Source organism: Mercurialis annua, linkage group LG1-X (assembly GCF_937616625.2).
Source record: "Mercurialis annua linkage group LG1-X, ddMerAnnu1.2, whole genome shotgun sequence".
Classification (NCBI taxonomy): Eukaryota; Viridiplantae; Streptophyta; class Magnoliopsida; order Malpighiales; family Euphorbiaceae; genus Mercurialis; species Mercurialis annua.
The window spans coordinates 51564925-51586248 of NC_065570.1; the positions used below are offsets into that span (position 1 = coordinate 51564925).

At 29.1% G+C, this 21324-nt stretch overlaps 1 protein-coding gene and 1 long non-coding RNA gene across 7 annotated transcripts; both read left to right on the forward strand.

Annotated features, from left to right (window-relative positions):
* The first annotated feature begins 3449 nt into the window (after positions 1-3449).
* Positions 3450-6770, forward strand: LOC126684932 (uncharacterized). Of its 3 annotated transcripts, XR_007643100.2 has the most exons (8): positions 3450-3648; positions 3827-3967; positions 4629-4794; positions 5151-5333; positions 5521-6234; positions 6319-6397; positions 6482-6514; positions 6597-6770. It is a non-coding gene; the product is annotated as an uncharacterized LOC126684932 (long non-coding RNA). The 3 variants fall into 3 exon arrangements; XR_007643111.2 differs by having other exon boundaries at positions 6482-6770; XR_008790025.1 differs by having other exon boundaries at positions 6041-6234; positions 6482-6770.
* Positions 6771-14375: 7605 nt separating this feature from the next.
* Positions 14376-18880, forward strand: LOC126666050 (uncharacterized). 4 transcript variants are annotated; one of them, XR_007637747.2, is made up of 5 exons: positions 14940-15137; positions 15481-15903; positions 16190-16960; positions 17570-17770; positions 18393-18880. XR_007637747.2 is itself a non-coding variant. In XM_050359006.2 (3 exons), the coding sequence occupies exons 2-3, from the start codon at positions 15502-15504 to the stop codon at positions 17003-17005; spliced, it is 1218 nt and encodes a 405-aa protein (XP_050214963.1). In that variant the 5' UTR covers positions 14376-14542; positions 15481-15501; the 3' UTR covers positions 17006-17242. The 4 variants fall into 4 exon arrangements, 3 of the variants coding, with proteins under 3 accessions (XP_050214963.1, XP_050214964.1, XP_050214962.1); XM_050359006.2 differs by lacking the exons at positions 14940-15137; positions 17570-17770; positions 18393-18880 and adding an exon at positions 14376-14542 and having other exon boundaries at positions 16190-17242; XM_050359007.2 differs by lacking the exons at positions 14940-15137; positions 17570-17770; positions 18393-18880 and adding an exon at positions 14669-14790 and having other exon boundaries at positions 16190-17242.
* The last annotated feature ends 2444 nt before the right edge of the window (positions 18881-21324 follow it).

The window sequence follows — 21324 nt, forward strand, 5'->3', positions numbered from 1 at the left end:
CTTCATTATTACACTTCCAATGTTTCGCAATTATTTTTTCTTTATTTATTTATTTCTCTTCATTCTTATGGTTGGATGTGTTCATGCAGTTCAAACTGAATTTATGTTTTGTTCTATTTGTTAAAATCAAACCAAACCGAATATTTAAAAACTTCAAAAATTTCAAATGGTTCGATCAATTTTTTTGTCTAGTTCGATTATTATGTTTAAAATCAAACTAAATTAAAATAATTAACTTTTGATATAATATCTAACCGAATCAAACTGATTTTATTAGTTTGATTATTCGGGTTATTCCATTTTTGCACGCCCCTATATATGATGAAGGGTTCAAATTTGTAGTAAGGACCCATCTGCAATTCTAATAATGAGGAATTTGAAATTGTTTGTGTTTGCACAATATATTTTCATCACTTGTATATTGTATGCGGAAAATAGATAATAGTTTTTTTTCTCCCCGATAATTGAATTACTATATATCACAATTTATGAGAGAGCTATAGCAGAATCCTGATTCAAAAACTTTTGGAAAATATAATAGATATTAATATCATCTTCATTATCATCATCCACATTATTTATTAATGTTATTATATTATTAAAAGAGCTATCATTACACAATGAGATCGGTATGATCGAAAGGGCAACCTAATCTATCTGCTTGAATATAATTTCTTTAACTCTTCTCATCACCTATCTATATAAACTAGGCACCACCAAACCCCACTTTTGGCATTTTGGATTCCTCATCAGCAATATCTATATATATATATATATACTAACTTTCTGGTGATCGGTGATTAAAAAATTGGACCGAATGGTTGAACCGATTGAACTCGAAATTGATCCGTTGTCTGGTCCAATTAACGCTAAAAACCAAAAATTCGGTTGAACCGGGTGGAATCGGTTGATCCGAAGAGAACATGTGATTCACACGGTGGCTTAACCGGTTAGGCCATACGCCATATCTACAATTTATTTTTTATTGTATAATTACTAATCGGTTGAATCGAAAACCGATGGCCTTACCAATTTGGCCACTGGTTCGGTTTTTAAAACATTGCTAGTGATGACATGCCTTATATGCAAAATTTTCATTATTTAAAGATTTAGGCAACAATTATTTCTATATTAAGCACTGGAGGCATGTATACATATAGAAGTATATCAAAATGAGAGTTTGCGGACGATGGGTGATGGATGAAGTGTGATTGAAGATTGATTGAAGACTGCACTTAATTAGCGAAACAATTAATAATTTATTTTTATTTTCGTAAGTAAGATCTGCGAATCAGACAGCATGTTGTCTGTTCAATGTCAAGTTATCGGGTTTTGTTTTCGAATTATCCCAAATTTCTTACAAATATAACTGTTTCATATTCGATTTAATGAAATTTGATGAATTCAAAAAAAAAAGTATATCAAAATGAAATACCTAATGCCTTGTGTCCATTTTAATTAGAAAAAGGGGATTGCACTCGAAATTTTAGATTGGAATTTTTTCATATTCATTTGAATATAAGAGATTAAGTTCATTAAATTTACACCATTCATTACAAAATGAATAGTATAGATCAAAAAAGTTTAAAATTTAGTTAAATTAATCTACATCATTCATTTTGTAATGAATGATGTAAATTAGTATACATGACCTATTATGTTCATTTGAACATGAGGAAATCTCAATGTAGGTCGAATTATAATATTTCTAATATCCCATACCTTTAAACAGGCAATGGAAAACAATTGTCAACCAATTTATCTACATCAGATTAATGTGAAAACATAATCCATCTGCTAATAACAAACTTTGACAATTTGCTCTAATTTTCATTAAGCATAATTACTAAAACTTCTTGACATCCAAATTGTAATTACTATTTCCTTCTGGCTTTTTTAAAAGTTATATCTGGTTTTCTTTTTCACAACGTATTTACTGCTATCTTTTTTCGTGAGTTTTTGAGTCTCAATATCAAAAATAAAATTCAATTTGATCCATGAATTTATTTATTTTTCAAAAAAGTCAATAAAATCATAAAGCAATTCAAATATTTTTAAAAAAACGTTTATATGTATTTAATAAACATTAACATATTTATAAGTACTAGTTTCACATTACATGTTATGCACGTGACTCGTAACGTAACTTCTCAATGAACATATTAGTAAATTTATTATAATTATATCAATTCTTTATTTATAATTAATATTAAATTAGTTTAAAAAATTTGTAAAAGTAAATATAATATATTCGGTTATTAAATTTTTTTCCATACTGAATTTATTCTTCTTTTGGTTTTATAATAACCATAATTAAATAATTAATTTAATTTTATTAATAATTTCTTTAAAAATAATAGCTAGAAATTTAAATAATAATATATTGACCAAATACAGTATTTTAATTTTGTAGTTCAATCAAACTAAAAAATAGGTATTTCTACTAATTTGGAGACAATTTAGTTATTTTTTTACATACTAAAAATTAAATTGGAGATAATTTAGCTACCTATTCTAATTAGAACTTTAATTATAATAGTGATTAATTAAATAACTAATTAGTTAATGACTATAAAACCATTATTTAATAGTAAACTGAAAAGAAGTATTCAGTAAATTTGCATGCCTCCCCCCTCCCCTCCCACAAACATCCGTGTTTTTATATAGTATAGATTTACATTTTTCTTTTGAAAAATCAAATTAAAATTTATTATTCTAAATCAGCTGGATTTAATATATTCCAGTTAAGTTTGATTTTAAAAAATCTAAATTCAATATATTTTTGGTGTAATTTAATTTTGAAAAAAATATTAAAAATGAAAACCAATCAGAATTATACTAAATTTTATATTTTTACTGAATGAAAATGTATTAAATTTAATTGAAGTTTTAAAATTTATAATGAAAAAAATTATTCTAAAAAATTAAAATATTTAACAAATAACTGTAGATTATTTAGAAGTTAAGAGAAGTAGCACTACCACATAAGTCATTTTCAGCAACACTAGCATAGCAACACTATCGATACTATTGCAATAGTACATAGAAGGCAACAGAAAAGTTACGGTTAAAAACCGTTGCAAAGAAATTAACAAAATTCTAAAATTTATAACATAAGGCAGCAGATACGGAAAACTGCTGCATTAACTTAAGAAAACACAACAGTTTGACTGAATTTAGCAACACTTTTAAACTGTTGTCTTTTATCACTTCATACCAAATTATATTTTTAGTCCTAATGAACAATAAACTATTTAATATTGAAATAAATTTTTAAAATCAGTATATGACACTATAAAAAATTGATGTCTTACGTACCGAATATTTACGAAAGGAGTTTAATTTGGTCGGGATTATCCTTTCGGAATATGTAAAAATATAACTAAAATTTAGGAACCAATTTATATCTTTCCCTCAAATTAAAAAATTCTGGTCGCAATAGCCTAAAATCATAGCATTCCAAATCATAGCTAACTTTCTGTTATATTCTGATCTGCTCTGCACTATTCGCCGTCAACTCTTCTCATTTCTAATCTCTCTCGCACTCGCCGGAGATTTCTCTCGTCATTTCCTGCCTCCACAATGTCCGCCGCTAATAACGCCACAGCCAAGGCTTCTCATACTAAAGATGAAGCTTATCTCAACGCGGTAATCGAAGAACGCATCAAATTGTTCGAATCCATCAAAGAATAGCAAATCTCGCGCTTGCAATCGCTCGAGCACGACATAATAACAAAATTAACAAAACTCCACTTCATTCACTGCTAATGCATCGAAGTTTTCGCTTAATTAATTTGAATTCTAATTATTTCATTTGTTTTTGTAGGATTAGCTTGTCGAATGGGACCGTGAAGGAAGGAGGGAGACGGTTATCATCTTCGATGGACATAGCTAAAGGCATTTCAAAGAGTTTGGCTACGAATGCTTTGATTGCTCAACTTAACGGTTGGCTTTGGGATATGAATAGGTTTGTTTTTCCGTTTTTTCTCCGTCTCTCTTCCTTAATTTCATTTTTTGCAAAGTTAATCCAAGTGTTTGTAGAAATGTCTCAATGAAACTTGCTGCTAATTCAGTACTATTATTATCCTAGCATTTTACATATGGAATTTAGATGTATTGATCTATAAACTTTTAGGTTTTAGAAGTGTATTGATTTATAATTTGTTAGGTTTTAGAAGTGTATCATCTGTAATCTATATATTTGATTAATAATGGATTTAAGTAATGATATTTGTGGTTTCATTTTGTGCTAAAAAATATCTGTGTACAAAAGGTTCAAAATAATCTTAGATCATTTTTACTAACTTTGTGCAGGTTGCGTCTTTTTTGTTAAAAATATTTTTTTTATAAAAAGGTGGAGAGACCATGTTTTCCTTTGAGGTAAGAATAAGAAAATATGTTGCATTATTTCCCAGTTATCTGTTGCTTCCATAAACATGTAAATAAACAATTATCCATATGGTGACATATTTTTGTTGTAATTCATGCTAGACTACACGATTATCCGTGTGTAAACAATTATCCATATGCAATTTGTGATGATTAAATTAGATGTTAGAATTTTCTTGCAAGGGATTTATGCAGTTAAGCTCTTATTTTCAGTTAGCCCACTTATTGTTTTGGCACAGGCCAAATGAATCTTAATGATCTCGACAAGGTTTGGAAATTACAACTTTAAAGGGTAAGATTGGAGAAGATGATGCTAAGATATTCTTTGAAAAAATTGCAAAACAAGTTCAGCAGATTATGTGCAAACATCAGTGTCAAGTCGAAATTCTCTCTGATCTTGGCAAGGTACTATTACAATCTTTCCTTTTATGTTTGGTTGTGTTTATCAGTTTATGTATGGATTTCCTGGCCTCATTTTTATAATCATCATGTCAAGTCCTAGGACAAGGTAAGCGTTACGGCATTTAGTTTAATTAAGATATCTCATTTTTAAATATATCTTACATTTATTTTTCTTGGACATTCTTCTGTTGACGGCTTTCTTGATTCACCCCTGCTTGATAGAATCCAGTCTTATAGTATTTTGCTTCTTTTCTTATTTTTCATACAAGAAATTGTTTTTCTTTTGCTTTATTTTTCCTCAAAATGCTTATTTAGTGTGAAATGTCAAAAACCAGTGACAAATCAATTTGCTCTTGTAGGATTATCAATGATATTTAGAAGGAGAGGCAGCGATGATCTTGAATAAAGTCATGCTAAGTGGGTAGAAACACTGCAGTTGGCACCAGATGTGTTTAACATGACATTTACACCTATTGTTTCTTTACTTGAAGGAGTAACCGGCTTAAAGAATCTGTCCCGGGCAATGGACTTGTACCTGGAGTGTAAGTTTCCCTATGTTTTTTTATCTCGCTCCATACATTTGCAAGTCTCTAAATATTTGAACTAGATGTAACTTCACATTGAGTTAATGCAACTATAGATAGCTTATTATGAACAACTCGTAGATGTCTCGTTCATGCGATTTTCATTCATTGAACAATTTTATGAGTTATCATCTTCTTCAAACAGACAAACCACCAATTGAGGATTTGAAGGTTGAATATTCAAATTTCTTAAGCTTGGGCTCCTGGACAAAATTATCTCCAAAGAAAGGAGCCTGTTTGTCAATCCTTTCAGCTCAGCTGGATGAGTCCCAAGCTTTATATCAGCCCAGATCAGATAAGATTAACCATATGCAAAATATTTTTTTAATATGCAAAAGGATAACGAGAAGTTTGTCTCCACTTTGATTTGTTTTCATTATCTCATGATAGAACTAAAACTGTGTAAATCACATTAGCTTAAGCACTTTGCAAACAAATCAAAGTGGCAGACAAAAACTATTAGAAATATTGGTAAAAATTGTGTAAATCACATTAGATTAAGCATTTTGCTCAAGCATCTCTCTAAAGTATAAACTGAATCGAACTGAAAAAATCACTTTGCAAATCTAAGGTGAGGATTACTATTTCAACTTCAGATTAAAAGTTTGTCTGCTACTTTGACTAGCTTTCAGTTGTACTGAACTCATTTTCATTGGTTGATGCAGGTTGAAATTCCCTCTTATTTTGTTGCCTTGATCTTGGAGAACTGTGATCTTCCGTATGCAAATCATGGACATGTTATTCTAGCTGACCCTTCTCTGATCTTGTTTTATCGTATTAGCAGTTCGGAAATTCACTGTTTGGTTGACATACCAGCTGGCTATAAGCAGCCTTCTGTTTACAATGGCCAAATTGACAAGTATGCACTTTTGGTTCTTCCTCCATTGAATGTTGAATATTTGATTGGTTGGATTGTGCTAATTGCACTGTCGTAAAATTACAGGTATGCGGATATATACACCTCTAAGGTCTTGAATTTCCTAAACTATACACGATTCATGTACTTCAACTCGCAAGAAGAGGTATGATACCTTCAGTCTAGTTAAAGTGGTGTGCAGCGTATTAAGCATTGAGCTGAAATTGAATAATATTGTTTTCATTTGCAGACGTTGGCTCAATCTTGAGTGACAGCTTCTCTAGTTAAGTACTCGTTCTTTGCACATTTATCTTATTATGTATCATGTTTGCATATTCTGAGTATTATTGTTTGTGGTTTTGCAGGATTTCATGAAGATATTTGTGGAAAATGGTGACGTAGGAGAAAAGGCGCACAATGTTTAGTAGTATAATCGTTATTTTTGATGAATATTTTGGCGAACATTTTCTGTTTGTGATGTAATGGATGGATGAAATATTTTCCGACTTTGAATTTTATGAATATTTTCCGTTTTCTAATTTTGGTGAATATTTTTTGTTATACTATTTTAGTGAATGTTTTCCGTTTTTAAATTTAGCGAATAATTTTAATTTCCGTTTTTAATTCTTGTTCCTCCAATATAAACTGTTGCGTGCTTTATACAAACCGTTGTTTAAAGTTTTTGCCAAACTATTGCATCAATATAAATAACTGTTGCCTAAAGTATTATTCAAATCGTTACCTTATTAAAATAAATGTTGCCTATAGTACTATACAAATCGTTGCCTTAAAAAAATAAATGTTGCCTAAAATGCATTACAAAACTGTTACAGTAGATGTTTGAAACCGTTGCTTTTGTTATAAATTGCAACGATTTTATTTCTATTACAATAGTATAAAAAAAATGTTGCAATAGCTATTAAAACCTATTGCAGCGGCCGCAAATGTAGCTGATTGAAAAGCGTTGCAATACATTTAAGGTAACAGTTTTTGTACATACAACAACACTTGTCCGGTGTTGCTGAAAGTGACTTATGTAGTAGTGTAGTAATTACTAATTACGATAAACGTCTAAGTAATTATCCATTGTTTATTGATATTAGACATGCAATAGTATAATAGTATTCAACATAAGGAATTGGAAGTTTATATGGTCATTAAAAAAAAGAATTCATCAAAAAAATTTATTAAAAAAGAATGAAGAATTAGAACTCATAAAATTTGTGTGTTGAAAGGTTCTATTTTCTGGTTAGAGTCAAAGGGCAAAATTGGTTTACTTTGGCTGCTATTGAAAATTAATATGGCATGAGTCTGGTTTGACCTATCTGGTCTTTCTTTTTATGCATCTCTTTCAAGACTTTACATTAATTTAATTGATATTTATTTAGGTTCATGTTAATGTCATGCAAATTTTTATCATGGAAATTTGTTTCATCGCCCTTTTCCATTTTCATGTGAATCAACAATGATTTTGATTTTTGTGATGCTTCAAAGAAAAAGAATGCTTTAGTTTAGAAAAATTACTCATTGTCGCGCGCTTTTATTATTAGTATAACAAAACAATTTTATGTTAGCCATGTGAAATGTTTAATAATTAAAAAAAATAAGTAGTAATAGTTAAAATATTCTCTATCTCAAATGCTCATTAACTACTTGTAAATATAACATGATACAACCATTGCATGAGATAAACGCTAGTTAGTTTATTATTTTAGTTGTTTGTCATAAGTTTAGTATAATTTTTTTGAAATATAATCAGCATTTTATTTAGAGGTAATGTCACGTTTTCATCATTATAATCACGCCGTTTACAAATCGTCATTTTCATACACCAACTATCAATTTCTCAAATTCTTATACACCGTTCAAAAGTCCGGAAAAAATACATGGCATGTCACCATATGATTCGTTATGACATGTCACTATCTGGTTGCCAACTCAGCAATTTTCACCGAATTTTTGGACGGTATATGAATTTGAGAAAAATTGGTAGTTCGTGTATGAAAATGATGATTTTTAAACGGCGAAAAAAATGAAAAACGTGTAAACTCTTTTATTTATAATCTACTAATAAAGTTAACCTCGTGGTGAGAATATTACATTTAATTTTATAATCTTCTCTAATCCGTTATAATAAAAGAAAAATAATAATGAAACCCACAATCTTACTTTATTGGGAAAAGGGTCATTCATGCCCCTATGAATTTGAGAAAAATTGGTAGTTCGTGTATGAAAATGATAATTTTTAAACGGCAAAAAAATGAAAAAACGTGTAAAGTTGGTGAATATTTAACTCTTTTATTTATAATCTCTTAAAGTTAACCTCGTGAGGAGAATATTACATTTAATTTTGTAATCTTCTCTAATCCTTATAATAAAGAAAAAATAATAATAATCAAACCCACAATCTTACTTTATTTAATTCACTTAATTTTTCTCTATTCATGATCAAGCAAAATTGATGATATAGTTTTAGGGCATGAAGAGCATATTTGGAGTACAATATAGTCACATGTGTAAACCAATTAATGAAGCAGAAAATAGCACTCAAATGAAGGCTTAATATATAGTTTGACCCCTGAACTTGTACTCTTTTACCCATCTAACCCCTGAACTTAACGTCTCACCTATCGAACCTCTGAACTTGTTAAATAATTCGATTTGACCCCTGAACTTGATAAATACGTAAATATTGAACCCTTTCGTGTCCACCTGTCACTTAAAATATTCTAGAAGAAATTATGTACGGAGGGGTTTAATGTTTACATATTTATCAAGTTCAGAGGTCAAATCGGCTTATTTAACAAGTTCAGAGGTTCGACAGATGAGACGTTAAGTTCAGGGGTTAGATGGGTAAATGGGTACAAGTTCAGAGGTCAAACTATATATTCAGCCCTCAAATGAATGATGCATATCTTCAAGAGTTTGTTAAGTTTGGTTTATGCAACCTCATAACTCATAAGTATACGTTAGCAAAAACTTTGCCACTTCTCTCATCAACGTAAATAAGAAAATTCGCCACTTTTTAACTGACTAAAGATTGCAAATCTGGCTTTTAGAAAATTTTAAAAAGGTAAATCCTAACTATAGCTAAATTAAAAATAAATAACATACTGAATAAGGCATAATCACTAGAAGAAATCCAAACATTTATTGATTTTATTAATTCTAATTAAACTTTATAATTTTGTCAATTATTATTTGATTTATATAGTTTTATTTCAGTTCAATTGAACTTAATTTTGCTCATGTGACAATCTTTTAATGATTTATTTTCTTGTACTTATCTTCTGTTTTTTTATTACCATCCAAATGTATGTGGTTTCAATATGCCACTATTCAGTGACTAACACATGACCAAAATTAATTTAATTGAAAAGATTACAGTTGAAATAAAATTCTTCAAATCAATTAAATAAATATATTTAAAACTATAATTTATTTATTTAATTTTACACATTCTCTCTCATTTTATAATATATAAATTATTTTCATGTCTTCTAATTTTAACTGGGGAGGAAATATATTTTTAAAATCATTTGTACGATGCTTTTTCTTAATTTCAGTTGCCAATTGTTTAAATTTTATTAGGAAATAGTAGTTAATTACAGTATCTATATCTATATAATAGTATAAAAGTGAACCCAAAACACTGTTCATGAACAGTGTTTTGGGTTCACTTTACTAAAAGCCCCTCATAATGTAGTAATAATTTCATATTCTAATACTATATTCAAAGCTATTTGTATGCCTATTTATGTAACTTCATCTACAATCCCATATAAATGTCCATGTTTTTCTATTATATTATAATAAGCCCAATTGCAAGTGGATTTTCTCTTTATGATAAGACCATAATTATAGAGATAATTACACAATTAACACTCAATAAAATGATGCCGTTTTATTTGTTGGATGGAAAGGTCTATGTATTGTCGAGTGAAATGTGTTGTTTTATAAAAATTCAATTTTAATTTTTTTTTTTACAAAGAACTACTCTTTGATATTATTTCTCTTTTTTACAATAATTTCAAAATTATTTATACTATGGATGTCTATTGTTAATTTCTATATTTTCTAATTTAAAGAGTCAATTTTATTTTTATTTTTAAATTTCTTTTGCTAAAATTAGTTTTGCACGGATTATGAATTATAAAAGTTTAATTTTTTTAATTAAAAAATCATTAAACAATATCATATCATAACTTTGACGTTTATGTTTATCCTTAATTTTAAAATTGGTGTCTAAGTTTATTCTTGAACTTAATATTCAAGTTTATAAAGTTTTTAGTATATAAGACAAAAAAATCATATATATATAACATTAAAAGAAAAATTATACCTAATTTTTATTACCTATCAATTTTATTATTAGTTTTCCATATTCACATTTCACCTCTCGCTCTCTTTTATTTTTAGTGTTTATAACAAAAGAAATAAAATTCATATATAATAAAATAGATCATGTGATGATGAATATCTTAGAAGTGGTATTTATTCATGATTTTGCTATTATTTTGAATTTTTGGTTGGTAAATTTTTGAATTTAGCTTAATCGACGACGTGTTCTATTAAATAGGTTTCAAACTCAATGTTGATGTGCTGAAACTGAAATATAAATTAAGGAGTTAATTTTATTTTAATTGTTTGATTCTTTATTATATGGTTTATTAATAATTTTATTTTTCTTAAATTGAATCAGATTATTTTTGATACGATTAAAAGACGTATAAGATTTTGAATCATATTTTTTTTCCAAAAATTATCTACAATTTTCATGTCAATATTTTATTTTCCATATATTTTTATCATTTATTTCCATTTTAACATAATTTTAGTTTGCTTCGGTTGAATTGCACCGAATTGGCGCACTTCTAACAACATACATATTTTAGTTTTTATTTTTTTATTTAAATTTTATTTTTTCGAATCTTTTTATTTTTGATTTTAGTTGTCTTTTTTTAATTTTTTGGTTTTTTGATATAACACGAGTTTCGTTAATGAAGATCGATCAACAAGATAGAGTTTTGAATAAAAACTAAATTTTATTGAAAAACTAAATTTTTGAAGTTAAAGATAAATTTGGATTCTATTGATCTATATAGTTGTATTTTTAAAAAAATTAGAATTGAGTTGGAAATTTTATTACGTACGAAAATAATGTTATGGGGTTATTGAAACTGATATTACAATAATTTGATGTGGAATACATATTGACTAATTAGTTGTATTGATGAAATAAAGAAGCTATTTTCAACTAAAATATATTAATAATAAAAAAATTAATTATCTCCTTTTAGTATTTATATATAGCTAACTTGCTATTATAAAATACTTAATTAATGTTACATATTATTTATTCATTTTATTCAAATTTTAATGTGTTTGTTTTTTCGAATAGAAATATAAATTCTGATGCGAAGCGAAGCGAGGGTTTCGTACTAGTATAATATAATTTGGACAATAGTTTAGCCATGGCGGCGGTAATGAGAGCTCTGGGAGTCAAAATCAATAACATTTTATAAAAAATAATCATTAAAAAATGATAAATTAGAGGAAGAATAAGAAGCACACATGAAGTGAGGAGGCTGTGGAAGGAGGAAACACATAAAAATTAAAATTTGTTTTATTTTAATATGCAGAATAAAAAGAAGTGACCACTATTAAATTTCGGTAGGTTTGGAGAGAAAAAAAAAAGAAGCCATGTGGAGATAACTTTCTTCAAGTGAAAACATGTACATAGTTGAAATACAATATAAAAATTTAGGCTAAAATTAAAGCTCTTGAAAGTTTTGCATATGAATGAAACTGGGTAATTTTTACCAACCGTCCCTAAACTTTTATCTCTTTTCTCCAATCGCCTTAAATTTTAATTTGTATTCCAGTTGTCTCTGAACTTTAATTTCATATCTCAAAGATCTCTAACGTCAATTTTATAATAACTCCGTCCAATTTATTTTTTTATTTCTCCAAATAAACCTCATCTCACCATTTTTAATTTGAACCACCTAAGTGTCTAGTCACGTTTTCAGGTCAATAAATTGGACAAAGTTATTATAAAAATGACATCAGAAACCTTTGGGATATGAAATTAAAGTTTAAGAACGACTGGGGTATGAATTAAAGTTCAAAGACAGTTGAGGAAGAGAGACGAAAGTTTAGGGACATTTAATAAAAATCACCCAATAAAACCAGTAAAAAATTTCCCTCTCAACTATCTTCTTTTCCTTTTACAAACCTTAATAGTCTCTTCTAGGGAAAGTTGATTTTTAACTAATTTTTAGTTAAAAATCACCTCCTCACACTCAAATTTTCTTATAAATCCTATAAAATAAAGGCTAATACATTAAAAACTCCCGACATTTTAAGCCCTTCTCAATTCTACTCAAACGTTGAAAATTGATCAATTTTACCCTATTTTGCAATTTCTCGTTTCAATTGTACCCTAATTTTTAAATTTTTCACAATTTTTTTATTTAAATGATGAAATCATTTAATTTACTAAATTTAAAAATAAAATAAAATTTATTTCCATTAAAAAAAATACAAATAAGTCTTTTATTTTTAAAAACTAATTAAAAACTATAATCAAATTAAAACTAATTTAAATTATTAATTAATTTAACTAAATCTAAATAAATTTTCAACATATACAATTAATATATGTTAGACATGGAGAACGTTTTTTAATTTTTTCCAAACCAAAAAAAGTCAATTTAATATTTCAGGGTACAATTGAAAACAAAAATGCGAAATAGGGTAAAATTGACCAGTTTTCAACGTCATGATAGGATTAAAAAGGGACTAAAAGGTCGGGGAATTTTGAGACATTAGGCCGAAAATAAATGATTTTAGCATATAAGTAAGTTTATTGTTGTTTCTTTTATTTTGAGTTTATCTACTCTTCATGAATTTATTATTTTTATGGAATATTTTCTTCTTTAAAAATGGAGTTTTTGCAAGAAATCGTCTACTTGAAAGGTTAACTAAAAATTTAGATTTTTTTTCAACTTAGTTATTGTTCTTTAAATTTTAAATTTATGACTTTTTTTATTGCAATTATTTAGATTTGTAATTTATTATTATCTTTCAACTATATATAATTTTTAGATCTAGTTATTTTGCCTTATGTATTTGGATGACATTTGATGGTTAATTTAGCCCTATTCGATGATTATATTTTTACAGCTTTCATCATCATTTCTGTAATAGTTTATTCAATATGTTAAAAAACCGTTCATGTAATTTTCGATATAATTAAGCGAGTTAGCGTTTGACCAAAAAAACAGTCAAAAAAGTTTCTTATTTTCAAGTGATCATTAGGCAAGGTGACTTGGCAGCCACATGGACAACAATCACCTGCAACTTTTCAAATTTCAAAAATTGCAAACTAAAAAATTAAAAAAATTGACAATTTTTTATGAGATAAACGAAAAAAAAGTATTTTTAATAATTAAATCAGTAAATAAACTATTGACAGAAGATACATATACATTTTCAGGCTTTTGATGGATTATAGAAGAATATTCATACTCCTAAATTATAGTTTGGGGTGCAGCCCAATATATTTATAAAATTAGTTCAGATAAACCTTTATTTTAACATAAAAACAAACATAACTAATTCAAAGAATTGATTTTTACTGATTTTCTAATTTCAAAGGAGAATTGCACAGAAACAAATTTTTTGGATATAAATATTATTTTATAAAAGTTTATTCCTAATCTAAATGGTATAAGAGTCGGACATCATTTTGTTAAGGTCGTGAATTCATTCCTCCTACAAGCATTTATCCCTAATTATAATTTTTTTGTATTAATATTTTTAAATAAATAAATAGATTTGAAACCCTTAGTTATTAATCACCTCCTCCTACATTATAATAAAAAAAAGAATATACAAAATTATCCCATATGAAAAAAATCAACACATGAATAATAGTTGTAGAGCTTTAATTCAAATTAAAAAAGTGAAAAGTTTAATTTTGTAAATCATAATTAAGATGAAATGGAAGAGTTAATAATAATCCCACCTCTACAAGCTATTCTTGGGCAGTTGGCAACTTAGCATGTAAACCATACTAATATTCCCCTTTTCCTTGTTAATTAATAATTCTTTTAATGTGAAATTATATAGAAAATAAAAATAAAAATTGGCCTTTTTCATAACTAATAACAAATATAATGCCATTATTCTCCATGATCAAATAATCCACACCCAAAAATCACAACCACAACTAACATTAACAATCTTTGTGAATTGGAAGAGATAGAGAGAAAAGAATCAAAGTAAAAAAAACAAAGAAAAAAAGGTGACTGAAAATCTCTTTTTTTTTTAAAAATATTATTTTAATTTTAATTATCAACTACTAAATTTTATTTTTCTGCATTTGTTCTTGTTTTGATTGAATTCACTATTGTTTCTGTTATTTCCTTGGATTTTTCATCTGGGTTTAGTTTGATCAGTGTATAATGCAGAAAAGTTTGATTTTTGTATTGAATTATTGTTCAGTTCATTTGTCTTTTTGTGCTTGACCTCTGTTTGGTTGCTGAGAAAACGGTAAGAAAAAGAAAAAGAAAACAATAGTAAAGGATGGGGATTTTTATCTGTATTTAATCTTTTTGTTTTTGCCTTTTAGAAAAGGTTTCTGTTATTAGCTGCTTTTTTGTGTATTTAAAATAGAAATAAAACTTCAACTTAGTGATATACTAATTATAGGCCCTTTTGGATTTGTTTCTTTCGTTTCTGAATTATTGTTAATTTATGGATTTATAATTTTGTTTTCCTGCATTTTCTCAATAACCAAACAGAGCTTAGAGTCTATTCTGTGATTATTGCTGAATCAGTAGTGAATGGTATCTAATGACTGTCTTCTTCTTGTTTATATATTTTACATGGAAATAATGGTAAGGTGTTCTTTATGTCATTATGTTTATAGCTGTAATTGTTAAAAATTGAGTATTTTTGGCCTAGAAGACTATAGAAATGAGAAATCATGTAGTATTAGTATCTTGGTTTATCTCTGAATATTTAGACATAGTTGGGTTCTTGCCTGATGATGATGTTTTGATTGACTTAATCTGTTTTGATTGATCACCTAAAGTCTTGTGGTTTTTGAATTATGTCAAATAGCTCTTTGGTTCCTGCAACTCTATTTCATTTATTTTTCGTATGGCTGTTTAGTTCTTAATATTTACAGCCATTCCTGTTGATTCTGCTAACTCTTGATCTAATTATCTCTTTTTACAGACTCGTGACATCATAGCAGCCATGAGATTTAAGAAAGGGAGTAAAGTAGAAGTCTTGAGCAAAAACGGTGTCCCTTCATTCTTCTGGCGTTGTGCGGAGATTTTATGTGGCAATGGCCATACTTATACGGTCAGATTTGAAGGGCAGGCGGGCATCGTCAGTGAGACAGCAGTGGAGAAGATACGTAGGAAGGAAATTCGGCCTCGCCCTCCATCACCTGAAATTGTGGAGACTTGGGCTCCTGGAGATGTGGTAGAGGTGTTTGACGATTTCTCTTGGAAAATGGCTACCATTTTAAAGTTACTAAGCAAACAACGCTTCTTGGTCAGGATAGTGGGATCATCTCTTGAATTCAAAGTGAGCATATTTGGCATCCGGGCTAGACAGTATTGGCAAGATGAGAAATGGACCGTGATTGGAAAGGTACTTCCTGTTTAAATAACTTGGTTTTCCTTACAATTTCTGCTGTTAGAAACTTTGAATACTTAAAGCTAAACTTTGACCTTAGATATGAACTGTTTAGTTGAAATTTTTGTGCTATGCTGAGTATCAATGTGTAGCAAAGCATGGATTTTATCTGTAAAGTGGTCAAGTTCTAATTTTGGATCTAAATTTTTAGTCTCTGTTTTTAATTTGGACTCACATTGGTCATATTCCTTTTATGTTGATTCTTATGACCTATTGTTTATTTGTTTTGCATTATGTCCAGGTTTCTGGCAGTTGTGAAGATGCAAAGCATGATGAAAAGTTAACTCTGAAGTGCAAGCGAAATGTTCAGAACAATGTTGAATTGAAAAAAATAAGAAAGGGTGTTCCCTTTCTTATGCGGAACAATGAGAAACTCCATGATTCCAACATTGCCTCTTGTAGAACTTTGAAGCGAGGACCTTATGACTTTAAACCAGTTGAAACATACGATGGTGCTGTCCAAAAGTATAGATCAGTTGAAAAAGAGGGCAGGCTCCATCGACTGATTGCAACAAATCAGTATTTATTTTCAGAAGATGTAGATGATGTTGCATTACCAAAGGAAAGGACGGGTGAAAAATTCATACATTCTTCTCTATACAGCCAAACTGATCTTACTGAAATGGATATGGAGAGAAGAAAACAAACTGGTGCTGTTGGATGTTCTTCTGCAATAGAATTAGAATCCAATGACGAAGATAGTGTCACTAGCTCCATCGGCAGTTGTAGCATCACTAGGAACAATTACTTTAGAATACATCATCAAGCGGGTTTTATTGACGGTGATTGTAGTGATGCAGAATCTTTCTGTCACCGGGGATATGAGGAAGGAAATATTTTCATTCCCACAAAGGAGGAATTAGCCGCTGAAGTCCATAGATTAGAATTGCATGCCTACCGATGCACTATGGAGGCATTATATGCATCAGGGCCTTTGAGTTGGGAGCAAGAAGCAATGGTGACGAATCTCCGTCTTTCCCTCCATATATCAAATGATGAACATTTGGTGGAGGTCAGAAATTTAGTTTCTGCTGATAATAGTATTCCTTCTAGATGACAGGGATATTGATATTGGATTTTTATGTTGGTCAATCCGTTTTGGTTAATTTGTAGCTGTAGATTATGATAAATATCTGCTCAGGCAGCTTCTCTCCTTGTAAGAAGCAGGACACAGTACCCACCTTTCATTTTTTTTCTTCTTTTTCATTTTTATTTATGACCTATAGTGGCAGAGTTTAAATGACTGTACTAGAATACTTGCAAAGTAATGAATATGTCGAAACTTGCCGTTCTCTGTCGCTTCTCCTTTCTTGTCTTTTCTTTTAAGTTAAAATTTGCAAATAATTGGGTGGATTATGAGATTGCAGCCTGTTTTTCTTTTTCTATTGTCTTCAAGCTCGTTATAATAGACACATGCAGATAGTTTGCTTATTTTGTTACTGTTTCATATTGTTGAAACTTGAAGACTTGAAGTTAGAGGCTAATTACTCCTACAGACATGTAGATGATGTAGAAGTTTCTTTTTAAATGTAACTGTTTTCAGTTTCCCATTGAGTAATACCACTTGGCATTGCAGCAATATCATGAAATTCATCTAAGAGTGGATTTTTTTTTTCAAAAGTTGAATGTAGATCAAACAGGTATAAACACTTAAGAGTGTCAGATTTAAGCAAGGGAACCCTGGACTGACAATCTGTTAGGAAACAACGAACTTCTCCAGCGAAAGGTAGTGCTTTATGTGATTGGAAGGCTGGAAGCAAATGCGAGTTGTCAGAGATCATGTATCAGCAGGAACGGAGCAAGATCACATGTGCATCTTAAGGTATACTAGATTTTGAAACTTTTGGTGCCAGTAATTCTTCATCTGTTGATTATACTTGTATTTTTTGACTGAGTTATTATTTTCTGCTGATGTCAGAAGTACTGATATATGCTGTTAATAATGCTGTTGTTGGAATTCTTGCGCTGATAACCTATGTTATACGAAAACATGTTAAGTCCTACATTTTAGTGTTTCGTTTCTACTTCCTGAAACGCATCCGAATTTTCAAAACTCTACACTTATAACATATTCTTGTAAAAAATAGTTCTGCCGTTTTCTGTTTCAGCATTTCCTATGTTTCAATATTTCTGTGCAACATAGCTGATAACTTATGAACATCTCTTAATGTATATCCTTGATTTTGATTTTGTCGGATGATGAAGTTAAATACCACTTATGACCTCGTATGGTATTTCTTGTGAGGTATAAGATGCTGTAGGATATGTTAAGTATGCTATGACCAAGGTAATGAATGACAGAAGATATTGGTCAGCGTTTAACACGAATCGGACAGACTTTTATGAATTTAACTTATTTAAGGGTACATACAATACATGGTTGGTGTCAACTTTTATTTGTTTACATGCATTCAAGATCTTTTTTTTTTCTATTTTCTGGTCAGCTCCATCAGTTGTAAATCGAGGCAGCAGAATTCTAAGTAGCATAGTGTATCAGCAGAAAAGTAGAGCTATATTATATTGTGGAGCACGCGGATGAAGAAAAAATGACCACTGCAGTTTATACGGATTGAAACTGTTGAAATTTGAACTAAGCGTGAATAAATGTACGTATCTAATAACTCAAAATTCTTAGTGTAGCATCAAATGGAATTTTTGCTGGTGTTAATTATGAGAATCTATGGTCATAATGCATATTCTTGTATGCTGTGTGTCAATTACTAGTTGATTGTAAAATGGTAAACCGGGGCCAGTAAATTTGTGTCTGCAGCAGATTTTCTACTCTTAACAGCCCTTTTGCTGTCTTGAAGATCAAGTGCAATTCTTTGGTATCACAAATGATGTCTTACTTTTTAACATTTTAATGTGACACTACCAAAAAAATGTTAATTTTATTTGTTGAAGCAATCATGGAATTGCTGTTTATGGTCTATCTGTTAGATAATATGAAACTTAAAACAAAGGCATGCTGTCTTAATGTTGAGGGTGTTGGGGCTCTAGTTTAGTATTATTACAGTTAATTTGGTCACTTTTAATTTGGTTACTCAAAACAAGCATATCCATTGCAGAATCCCCCTATTTCTATTTTTTTCATCCTAAAATTGTTAACTTGATAAATACAAATTAATATTTTTACATATAATAAATTCTTTAGGTTTTTATTAGTTTCATCGGCAAAGTTTTTTTATGTTTCTAAAATTTTAAATATCATACTTAAAATTTATTAGTTTACATTTTTCAATGCATTTTTTTTTAAGAATACTACACTTTATATAATATTTTATAAAAAATGATATGATTAAGCTTTATTCAAAGTTACAATAAATAGCAATAAAAATCATAATTATTATAACATTCTATCTAAATTAAGAATTTGTTAGAATTCCTCAAAAAAAAAAGTTTGTTAGAATAATTAACATCGTCATACTATTTTCCGCTAGAGTATTGTAAATTGATTCTGCTGTTAATGAAATTAAAAGTTATATAGTCACAAAATTAAAATATCAATTCAATTTTGATTATAGAATATATACATGTAATACCATTTCTAAAAAAAATCAAATTAAATAATAAATACTCCCTCCTTCCCAAAATAATAGGTTATTGCATAAAGATGTTAATTAAAAAAAATGGTTAAGTTAATTAAATTTGTTATTTTGACTAGTTTTTTGCTTTTATCTTATTATAATTTTTTTTAAAATATAATACTTCTCCCATCCCATTTAAGAAGGGACAAATGATTTTTACACATAGATTAACAAAGCATTAATTACTATAGTTTTTTTTATCCCTTTATATATAACTAATAGTCATTAACTATAGAACAAAAAATGGATAAAAGAGATAAAATTATATAAATTGACAGAAAACACGATATGACTTTGTTAAGTGGGACATGTAAAAGTGTGATATGTCCCTTCTTAAACGAGACCGAGGAAATAATATATTAATTTCCAATTTTTTATTGGTGCATTTTGCATTGTCAATAAAAATGACATTTATACAGCCACTTAAAATTTGGGGCTAGAATTTTACCTCCTGCAAGTGACTTACCCGACTCGAGTGGTGATTAGTCTGAATGTGGAAGGTTTAAAGGTGCCGACCTATTCAGACATCTCGTGTACTATGTACCAAAATAAAAATAAAAATGACATTTATTTTGTGTTGGAATATGAATCAATTAATTCATTTAAAATAATTATATATATTTATTAGAAATTTAAGTAGCAATTTGCCCCCTCAACTTGTAAGCAATGAATAATTAACATATAAATTAATTTTGTGGGCAAATCAGTCATGAATTTGCTGATTATGTACAATATTAGCCTATTTTGGCAATTTGCCCCCTCAACTTGTAAGTTAATTGTCTGTCAATTGGCAATTTGCCCCATCAACTTGCAAGCTAATTTGCAAAAATGGAGCTAATTACCAATATCAACAAGTTCATATATAATTGATTTGCCAACAAAATTAATTTATGTGTTTACTTACAAGTTGAGAGGGAAATTGCTACTTAATAAATATGGGGAAAGGCGAATCGAATTTGACATTTTCATGTCGACTTGCAATGTTTTTGTCATTAGACCATGTATATGAGAAAGTTTCAAAATTTATTTTATTTGTGCAATTTAAAAGTTAATTCACACCTAAAAATAAAAATTATTATGTTTAATTAATTAAAATAGTTAGATATTGATAACAACCTTGATAGAACAGTTGCAAATGAGCTAAGAACTAAAGCTCAGACCCAAACACAAAAGCTACAATCCAACAACTATAAGCAAACTACCATCGAGCACATTATTGTGACCGAGCATGCTACCACCAAGCACACTGCTTCGATCGAGCATGTTATTACCGAGGAAACTACTTCGACTGAGCATAGCAAATAGTGACTTAAGATAAGAAATATTCTCTGACACCCTATACTTCTGATAAGGGCACTCTGACACCGTGCCGGCGTATCTCAGTGCATGCCAAAAGTACGGAAGTATCAGTCTTGTCTGCTACCAACCCTTACCATTTCAATACCCTATAAATACTCACAACAAAGATAAGTATAAGGTTAATATTTTTTTTTCTCACTGTATAACTCTTATTCTTTTACTTCTTATTTCTTTCTATCACTCAAACCTACTAGATCGTCGGAGTAGTACCCCGAAATTCTCTTCTAACGCCCTTCTAACAATTGTTCTTTATGTCTCAGATGAGTATTGAGGATTGGACTTACCAGAGATCCGCCCTGATAATTTACAAGTTACCAGGTATAAATTAATTGATTTGACGCATGAAATTAAAAATTGGAATGACCCTATGCTCATACTGAAAGCCTCAAAATCACGCGACTCGGTTTACAAACATTACTACTATCTCCTC